Here is a 10,809-nt window from a genome sequence, read left to right as displayed (position 1 = left end):
ACGATCAACTTGCTGTATCTACTCTAATCCATCTGTGGGTGGGACAGTTCAGCGTGGGTCATCTTTCAAAACGCTCACTCACGTCAACATCCAATGCTACCAATATAACCCTTCAAATGAATAATTTTTAAACATAGAATTTACTCTGCTACAACGGCATAAAGTTGGTTTTTGATAAAACTAATGATACCAACCGACGAAAACTTAAATGTCAAATTGCGAGATTTTGAAAAGTTGAAGGTGAACGGTGAACGGTTGTTGTTTTGGTTTTAAAATTTAATTTAAAACATTTTCTCTACAATTTTTCCAATATTAGAACAATAAAGAAAAGGTAATTATTGTTTTGAGTACTAAAGTCAAAGTTTTTGTCTTATTTGCATCACGATCGGTGTAAAACAGAGTGAGGTTTGAACTGCTCCCATGAGTCACCAAGAAAACAACTTTTTCGTAGATGCCGGCTGTGCACACTTTCTCCCGAAGTGATAACGAGATCCTGCAGGAGTTGCTGCGGGTATTCAGCTCGGGCCGCGGGACGGCTCGCGAGCAATGGAGTTTGCAAGCGGAGTTATTGGTCGAGCCAGTTGGGTGGGACGCTTTGTGGAAGCTTTCCAAGGAGTTCTGTAAAAGATTCGGTCAGTTTACTTAAAACTTAATGGTATATGACACCTTTTCGGACCACTAATTTTATTCCTTATTAATTTAATCTTATATCTATTTTCTTCTTTTCGTGTCGACAACAAACCTACACAGTGTCAGCCCAAAACTCCGCCACAAGAGTGGCGACTGGCGTTGTCAGTAGCACTCATCAAATCCTCCTGAGTGCAGTCTTAGTTTAAATCTTATTTAAAAAGTTAATAGATCAATTTTCTAAAAAGTATCTTTGCCATTTTCAGATGTAAGATTCCCTTGCATCGCCTATGTAACCGTGACGTCAGTAGACTTCGAAGTGCTGTCAGCCTGTGTGGATGTTCTCAGTGTGCAGCATGAGACAGTCTCGTTGCCTGAAATGGTCGTAGATGTGCCACTGATTGATTTGTGGCCTACGGTCAAGCAACGTGAGAAATGCATCAATGCTGCAACTACTGCTGAGTTTATAGACTTATTGAGGTTGGTAGTTTTAAAATGAAGTAAATATACACATAGAATACAGCTTCAATAAAGACTATAAAAGCATTGGGGGAGGCCTATGTTCAGCAGTGGACGTCCTATGGCTGAAATGATGATGATGATGATGAAAGACTATAAATAAATTCCAAAATGAAAGTTTGTATTAGAAGTAAAAACCCTGCATGTTTGAAGTGTTTAGGAAGTAAAGTTTTAAGTTATGTTTTATAAATACATCTTAACCACATACTTTATTTATTTGTAAATAAATAATTAACCTTTAACCGACGAGGTGCGGTCTCACAGACCGCTCCGGTTTTTGAAATTTCTGGATTGCAATGTTCTACTTACTCCCGTGTTCCGAGCGTCTCAGTACCTTCGAGTTTAGTTGCCCAAACGCCATTACAGGTAGTGGTTACATCGACGAGGGCAGTTTTAATAAGATATTTCGATTTAAAGTTCAACAGCGGTCTGTGGGACCGCACGTCGCAGACTACGTGACATTTTTGTACCATACTGAAATTGGCGTTTTTGTTTTAGACGACTAATTTTTCGTAAAAATGATGGATCCTGGGGCACCACAACCTAGGAAAAGACATTTCCCAATGATATATTGATATTTGAACATAATATTATGTAAAAGATGGTAGTCTGTAAAAAAATACCGCGAAACGGGTGGTAAAGCAAACAGTGACATGTATTCTAGGCTCTGACATGCCAAATCAGCCTGATGTCATTGCACCAGCTGCAAAAAAGACGTACATTTTAGTCCACCTAAATTGAAAACGAAATTATCTTACAGGTGCTACCTATGCATTCCGAAAATGCTTGTCATGTGGTAAAAAAAATGTCCTGATTTTGCCTGATGTTTACCCTACGTCAATTTTTTTTGTGCATGTAATTTACGTGTCATTTATTTTTATTTTATTCATTATGTTCACTATATTTAGGAAGGAGTATAGTTTTTCTTGCTTTGATTAAAATTTACAAGTTATATAGGTATTATTGAGCTCTAGTGTAATTTCAATGAAATAAAGGGTCAAAAAAGTTTAAGCCATATTTAAATAAAAAATATACATTGATTCCTCGCAAATTATACGTATGTTTATTTGTAATACTATAATGTTCTCAAAAAATATAAAACCAATATACTTTTATACAAAAAAACATTACTTTTTGAGTAAACAGTATAGCGGTCCCACAGACCGCACGTCGCAGACGGCGTGACAAAAAATCACGTCGTCGGTTAAAGGTTATGTAAGTAAACTTGTGAAAATATTGTAGTCATACTCACTTAATAGCTTAGTTTTTAAGCTAAAACTATAATAAATTAAAATAGGAGTAATCATAAACCAAAATAGTTTATCTAGAATTCCTATGATTGCTTTTGCAGGTTCTATTACAATGATATATGGATGCCATGGGACGATCAAGATGATAAAATCCTTCTTCCAAACACAATCGAAGACCGCATGTCTCTCTGGTCAGATCTGCACAACGGCACAATACCACACTGTGTTGCTCGGTCCATAACTTTGTTGAGGAGCAGTGCTATAAATGCACACGATAAGCTGAAGGAATTGGACTCGTCACTGTGCGAAGGTGATCTGGCTGATGAAGATGGTAAGATTCCTTATAACATCAATGTCTGTAAAATAATGCTATGTAGAAGATTTTAATAATTTTACTCAGGAGGCAAATGTTACTCTAACAAGCATATCTTTTAATCTCATTCTTTAACATTTTAACAAAAAAATTGCTTATCTTTATAGTTTGTCTCAAAACTGAATATAACTACTATGTAAATTTAAAAGTATACATTATAAGGCTGAGTTGCACCACCTTACTTTAACCGTAACTATAACAATATAACCAGTGCTTTTTGTATGCAGTTTGACAGATTTTTGATGTTTGTTACAGTCAAAGTAAGGGGCCGTCCATAAATTAGGTGGATTACCGTGTTATCGTCATTTCTTAATGAACCCCCTCTTCCTTCCCCTCCTATCCCCCCCCCCCCCTTCTCCCAAAATTGACGTCATTACCAGACAAAATTAAAACATTGCAGATTTGAGAAAAATAGGGTATTATATGATTAAAACACTTGGTTATAGAATCACCTTTTATTATTTTTCTCAATGTCGAGTGCCTGTCCCGACTTATAGTATAAAACAAAGTCGCTTTCGCTGTCTGTCCCTATGTACGCTTAGATCTTTAAAACTACGCAACGGATTTTGATGCGGTTTTTTTTAATAGATAGAGTGATTCTTAAGGAAGGTATAATACATGTAAGTACCACGGGCGAAGCCGGGGCGGGCAGCTAGTATTATATGTAATATTATTGTTAGAGTATTTTATCTGTAGTTATTACTGTATTTGTGTACATCTATGTTGCATTATGTATGTTTATTATGAGTTATTTTAGTATTGTACGCGCCTTAGCCGCCTCTCACATTTGCAGTCTCACTTACTAGGTGTGCTGGAAGAAATTTCTTTTTAGAAATAATCTTTTTGTACGTGAACAATAAACTATAAATAAATAAATAAGAATGACGTCAATTTCGAAACACCCTCCCCCCCCCTATCTATCATTTACCGTCATCCGCAGACCAATCCCCCCCCCCTAATTTAGAATGACGTAATATATGGACGGCTCCTAAGATGGTGCAACCCAGCCAACGTCTTACTCTTTATAGCAGTTGTTGTGTAGTCTCACATAGCCACAGAATGTTGTTTTCTAACCGGGGCAAAATTTTATTGTGGCACCCCCTCTCAGACTTGTATGTTATTATTGATATAATAAACAGTATCTTGCTTCTTTACAGACTCCCTGTTGCCACCGAACTACATATCACTATGTGCAGAGATGAACGCTAGACTAGATGGGCTCATGTCGAAATGGACACTGTACGAGAACCCCCTCATAAGAGAACAGTACCTAGCCAAAGCTAAGAGCAGGTGGCAGAAAAACAAAAGTAAAAAGAATGTAAGTTATTTATCAACATTTTAGTGTCTATCTATTCTCAAAAGTGTGTATTTTTATCATTTCTCTACATCATCATTAGTTTATTTCACCTCTACTGCAAGAGAAAGACTAATTTACCAAAGGCTAGTAGAAGATTTGGCCTAAACGCCTGGTCAGGCCTGTTCGTTCGTTTCAGCCGAAAGACGTCCACTGCTGGACAAAAGCCTCCCCCAAGGATTTCCACAAAGACCGGTCCTGCGCCGCTCGCACGCAGGCACCTCCCTGGTCAGGCCTGATGTTTGCATAATTTTCCTTTTGTTGCCTATTGCTATGTGAAAGAGTAGATGTCCTATTTTATGTAGAGATGGTCCTATTCTACTCTGGAATTACACAACCAATTTCTCTTTAGACTGTGTAATTTTTATTCTTAGATTAATAAAACCTAGATAGATAGTCAGTGCACGAAAGGTGAGGCAGATTTTAGTGAGCCAGAATGGCTTACTCGTAAACGTCACATGAACTGTCAAAGTGAAAAATTGGTAAACACGTCCGACGACTTTTAATTAATTAAGACGGTTTGTGCTGTGAAAGGATGTCTAAATACATCAGAAAAACTAAAGAAAGTGACCAGTGTTACATTTCATAAGTAAGTACTACGATTCGACGCGTATTTTGCTTGAATTTGGCTTTCAAAAATTAAATACGGGAATGATACCAGTAACAAGAAAATTTTTTTCCCAATAAATTGTTCGCCGTACAAATACACTTCCTTTTTTTATGAAATCGAGACTCTTAAGTCGATTTATCTTATTGTAATTAGGTAGGTACTTTGAATTCAATAAATAAGTAAGTACATGATGCGTTTTGTTTTTGTTAGTTATAAAATAATTAAAAACGTATTAAAAATTTCCCTACTTTCGGGAAAATCGCCTTCACTGTCTACACTCCCCAAAAAAATTGACACTAATGACATAAGATTTTTCCTCACTCTTGACGAAGCGTTTGTATGAAGACTATCCATCTAGGTTTTATTAATCTAAGTTTTTATTGTTTTTTCTAGGTGACAGCTCTCTGGCAAGGAGGCTCCATATTCGAGTTTGATGAGATCTCGAAGTTTCTGAAAGCTCGCATCACAAACAACCAAACTTTAACTGTTATGGTTTCTGCTGAAGATGCCTTAGCGTTGGAACCAGAAGAGGTTGTGGTGTGCAGTCAGGAGTATGAAATACCGGAGATGCCGCTATCGCAAATATCTATCTGCAGTTTTAATGGTTGGTTCATTCTACTAACACTAGGGAGAAGCCACACGGTGCGGTGCAGCGCCGAACTGCAAACATTTTGCGTTTTGCCGCATCACTGTACACATGTGGTATGCGGCGCCGCAATACGGCACCGTCTCGCTCAATCGAAGTGCGGTGTGCCTGCGGTGCGGCGCCGGAACGCATCGTCTGGCATATCATTGGCTTTTTGTAAGCAGGACGCCGAAGCGGCACCGCTCCGGCGCCGCGCCGCGACCGCACCGCACCATGTGGCTTCTCCTTAAAAACTAAGAGAATTCAGAGTTTATTTTGTGAAGCACTTGATTTACATTTCTGATGAAGGCAAGGTGGAAGTAAGCGTCTGGTATCCTCAACCACAGAAGAACTAGAACTCTTACCTCTAACTGCTGATACACAACAGTTCTGTTAAACATTAAGTTAATGTTAGACAGGTTTGAGTGAAATTAATTTAAGAAATTTAGTTGAGTTTCTAAAATTTTATAGCTATAGTCTGGTTCGTGAGCACGTAGAATTTTGACCAATGACCCCAAGCTACCCATCCTTATTGCTTGCGCGTAATTATGTTGTTATCGCGCTCGCACACTCACTGCGGGCGCCCGTCGCACAGTCGCGACAGCAATATAATTACGCGCGAGCGATAAGGATGGGTAGCTAGGGGTCATTGGACAAAATTCTACGTGCTCACGGACCGGGCTTTACAAACTTCATCATAACTCAATACCTTGTTTCAGGATCGACACTAAAAGCGAGCGACATGCGTTCCTGCCTGCTGATGCTAAGCGAAGAGTGCCGCCTACGCCAGCTGACGCTGCCCTGTACTCTCGTCAACACCGTGGTCCTTATGCGCGCTGGAGAGCTTACGCTACATTCTTGCTCATTTACTGGCGACACACAAGGAGCTCAGGTATAGTGAAGTTTGTCATCTATCTATACTAATATTATAAAGCTGAAGAGTTTGTTTGTTTGTTTACTTGAACGCGCTAATCTCCGGAACTACTGGTCCGATTTGAAAAATTATTTCAGTGTTAGATAGCCCATTTATCGAGGAAGGCTATAGGCTATACAACATCACGCTACGATCAATAGGAGTAGAGCAATAATGAAAAATGTTGCGAAAACGGGTTTTCACGCGTACGAAGTCGCGGGCACGGCTAGTTATTTATAAACGGGATGCACCTGGCTATATGCGTGAGTGTCTCATTTCTTAGCTGACGTTGTATTCGTGCTGAAATAAAAGTAGTTAAGTTTCTTTCTAAGTGCACTAGGACCAAGTGGCTCCTATAGAGGTTTTCACTGCAGCTTGCAATCTATACTAATACTATAAATGCGAAAGTAACTCTGTCTGTCTGTCTGTTTCTCTTTCCTCTTTCACGCCTAAACCACTGAACTGATTTTGATGTTTCACATAGAGATAGTTTGAGTCCCGAGAAAGGACATAGGATAGTTTTTATCCCGGTTTTTGAAACAGGGACGCGCGCGATAAAGTTTTTCTGTGACAGACAAAATTCCACGCGGGCGAAGCCGCGGGCGGAAAGCTAGTACAGCCTCGGTGGTCAAACTGGTGTTGTACTTGGGTTGGAGATGACTACTGAATATGATAGCTCATGAAATAAGTCAAAGCGTGGTCAAAGGTTGTTGTGACCCACAGCATACAAGAAATAAATTGCAGCTTGAATTGCGGCGTTGTTAGAACTTATTGCTATTAACATTTTTCTAGGAAGAACCATTAAAATACAATATGCATATTACATGTTTATTTTTTCAGAGCAACTTCGCGCAAGGGATCGTCGCGATGGCTGGCGCCAAAATCCTCATTGAAGACTGCACGTTCGAAAACTTTTATTCTGGCATTGTGGTTCACAAAGGTGCACAGGTGTGTAAAAGAATTACATATAAAACTTACTATAAGTAAATGGACAAACTATGGCAGTTTATGTGCCATTGTATTGTATAATAGTTATCTACTGATCTTAAGTATTACAGTTACAGCCATGTAGAGTGACGCCCGTATTCACAAACGATCCTTGCTTTCACTTAAGCAAATCGAACGCACAGCGTTGAATAGTGCTCTGTGATTGGTTCGTGTGTGACCCTGTGCGTCCACGCGCACTGTGAGACTACATAGTAATGTTTGTGAATACGGGGTAAAGTAGAAACATGATTTTAAAATTTTCCCGTTATATTAAATCTGATAGGAACCTTATAAATTGACTTATTATTTCGGCTGTGTTGCTAACTTGCTACAGCCGTGTAGTCAAAAGTAGACTTGACTAAAGTTGCGATTTACTCCCTTTGCTTACTTTTAAGTTATTTATAAGCTTAGGTATATTTTTCTACGGAATGTATTGTAAAGTCCCTCTCATTCCTAACCAATAGGTGGAGCTTCGCAACTGCCACTTACGCAACTGCGGCGTGGGGATACAGATGTATTCTGGGGCTCGAGTACTGCTCAGTGCCACTGCTATCAGCGACTGTAGCGAGCAGTGCGTGCGATGTGAGCTGGAAGGCAGCCGGAATGAGTGAGTAATGTCATCAGTCCACCGGGGGTATACTGTCCCCTGAGGAACTGCGGCGTGGGCATACAGATGTATTCTGGGGCTCGGGTACTGCTCAGTGCCACTGCTATCAGCGACTGTAGCGAGCAGTGCGTGCGTTGTGAGCTGGAAGGCAGCCGGAATGAGTGAGTACAGTGTCATTAGTCCACCGTGCGTATACTGTCCCCTGAAGAACTGCGGCGTGGGCATACAGATGTATTCTGGAGCTCGGGTACTGCTCAGTGCTACTGCTATCAGCGACTGTAGCGAGCAGTGCGTGCGATGTGAGCTGGAAGGCAGCCGGAATGAGTGAGTAGTGTTTATCATCATAGTTACTTAATATAGACCACTGAGTGTATAGGCCTCCATCATAGAACGCCACAACGAACGGCTCTGGGCTTTCCGAAACCTTAAGAGCTTGTCCAGTGCACTTAGTGCGTGTTTATACCAAACGTCATACAAGTGACTGCATAAAAGATGACATTAAATGTATAACAGATTGTACAGCGTCCCTAGCGGATACTTTCAAGAACTAAAATTTTGAATTTTCATAACTTTTTGGCGCATTTGCTAGCGACGACCTTTAATGCAAAATCGCACTAATCACACTGTACCTCCAGTATGAAATTCTTTGAAATAAGGAATAATAACTGATATCCAATGTGTTATTTACAATTTTAACACATTTTTTCTTTTACAGAATGGATGGCCTGACGATAATGCCCAACTGCAAAATTGGGACAGGGAAGAAAGATGACATCTTGATGGTTCAGCAAGACGTGAGCATTTTGTAGCCAATTTACAATAACCTCCGATTTTGTCCAAAGTTGAGCCATCTTTGTAATTTAGTTATAGTCTGGTCTGTGAGCACGTAATTATGTTCCTATCGCGCTCGCACACTCATTGCGGGTGCCAGTCGCACAGTCGCGACAGCAATATAATTACGCGCGAGCGATAAGGATGGGTAGCTAGGGGTCATTGGACAAAATTCTACGTGCTCACAGACCGGGTTTTAGTTTGTGAGCCTAACATCGGATATTACAGTTTATATTAATATGTATTTAACCAAGATAGTCCGGTTACACACTGTTAAATTTGCAAACAATTAATTTTTTTGTGGTCAAGTAGGTGGTAATATTTGTCACATCATATTGTTATTTTTGAAGTATGGCAACTCTGAACAAAATTTAACTGTATATCTATTAATCCTTTTTTGAATGTGCCATTATTATTATCTATCAAGTGATCATATCACCATCGAATGGAATGAAGTGGATGCAAAAAATAATTACATAATCCATGATGATCCAATCCGATGTATTTATTACCGTAAATAATATTTATATTTCTTTGATTACATCTAATGTTTTAAGTTAATGTTGTAAATCTTGTTTAATATACCTCAATGTGCAGCATAATATTTAAAAGTTTAAGGGCACCCTTAAATTAAAGACGTGACGCTGCAGTGGCATCACTAAAGAGCCACTCCTATGCTACTCCATTGGGAGTAGCATAGGAGTAGCCTATTGAGGCTAGATGACAAAATTTCAATTATTTGTCCGTCAGACAGATAATTAGAAAATATTAGACTCGTATTTTTTATTTTCTTTTATAATTAAATAATAACAGTGCTAAAATACATCGAGTTGAAATGTCGCGTGACGTCACTTTTGACAAGATTTTTTTTACTCAAAAGTGACTTAACGCGACATTTGAAATCAATATAATACTGTAATGATTCGATTATGGAAAAATGAAAAAATAGGTATCCAATATTTTTTTATTATCTGTCTGACGGACTAAATAGAATTCTGATTTCATTATCCAGTCATCATCCCAGCGAATCGCGATGTATACAAGCCACGATATAATCTTATCGAGGTATTTTATAGATTTTAGATGAGTCAACACAAAATTTTAACTCAGGCTTGTGATTTAGTTCTAGAAATTACCTACTTGTGAACAAAATTAGTCACGTCATTGCAGTGTTATAAAATCTAACTTAAGGGCGTCGTAAATTAAAAAATTGAATTATTATTATCATGCATTATATCGTTTGAATGTTGAGTATGCATGTAGCAATAGTTTTAAAATATGTTACGTTTTACTTACATGGTAGAATAGCCATTTATGTTTTTTTTATATATTATTTAGGATCTGATAATGTAAAGTTGTGAAAGTGGAATAAATGTTATTTTATAATATTAAAAAGTTTTTTAAATGTGTTTAATTATGATAAAAAATCTATTCGCAAGACACTAAAGCCGGGTCCAAACAGGTGTAACACGTAATGTGTAATGTAATGAAAATAGTATTGGCAGCACTTTACATGTAATGCTCGTAGTGCCGTCCACACGTCGAATTCGTGTTACATTACACTTAATCTTACATTACACATTACACCTGTCTAGACCCAGCTTAACGTTTTGTGCGACGTACTGGCTAGATATCGATACTCTATCGATAGGTATGGGCATGCCCGTTAGCGTAGATATACTTAAAAAATAACAGTGGCACGTGTAAGGAACTGATATACATACAAACAGTAACTGGCATGTGTATCGCCGCCTTTAGAACTAGATTGACAACCTTATTTTATAAACAAACTAGCTTTCTGCCCGCGGCTTCGCGCGCGTGGACTACATTATCTAAATTTTTTTTTCCAAAATAAAATTTAGCCTATGTTACTCGTGGATAATGTAGCTTTCGAATGGTGAAAGAATTTTTAAAAACGGTCCAGTAGTTTTTGAGCCTATTCATTACAACCAAACAAACAAACAAACAAAGTTTTCCTCTTTATAATATTAGTGTAGACATACGTATACAGGGTGTGTCGTAAATAGTAGTCCAAAGCAAAGGGGTCGATACTCTGTACACTGAGGTACCACATACTAGTATTAAAAAATTTTTTTTTTTAAATTGGTACCTT

At 38.5% G+C, this 10,809-nt stretch overlaps 1 protein-coding gene across 1 annotated transcript; it reads left to right on the top strand.

Annotated features, from left to right (window-relative positions):
- The first annotated feature begins 233 nt into the window (after window positions 1-233).
- LOC135081982 (protein nessun dorma) lies at window positions 234-10,084 on the top strand. The gene is made up of 10 exons (XM_063976735.1): window positions 234-331; window positions 452-632; window positions 894-1,107; window positions 2,498-2,727; window positions 3,927-4,087; window positions 5,127-5,337; window positions 6,078-6,250; window positions 7,112-7,219; window positions 7,723-8,189; window positions 8,581-10,084. The coding sequence occupies exons 2-9, from the start codon at window positions 452-454 to the stop codon at window positions 7,867-7,869; spliced, it is 1,425 nt and encodes a 474-aa protein (XP_063832805.1). The 5' UTR covers window positions 234-331; the 3' UTR covers window positions 7,870-8,189; window positions 8,581-10,084.
- The last annotated feature ends 725 nt before the right edge of the window (window positions 10,085-10,809 follow it).

Source organism: Ostrinia nubilalis, chromosome 21 (genome assembly GCF_963855985.1).
Source record: "Ostrinia nubilalis chromosome 21, ilOstNubi1.1, whole genome shotgun sequence".
Classification (NCBI taxonomy): domain Eukaryota; kingdom Metazoa; phylum Arthropoda; class Insecta; order Lepidoptera; family Crambidae; genus Ostrinia; species Ostrinia nubilalis.
Note: the sequence above shows the minus strand (reverse complement) of the source record. Positions and strands in the feature narration are given on the sequence as shown.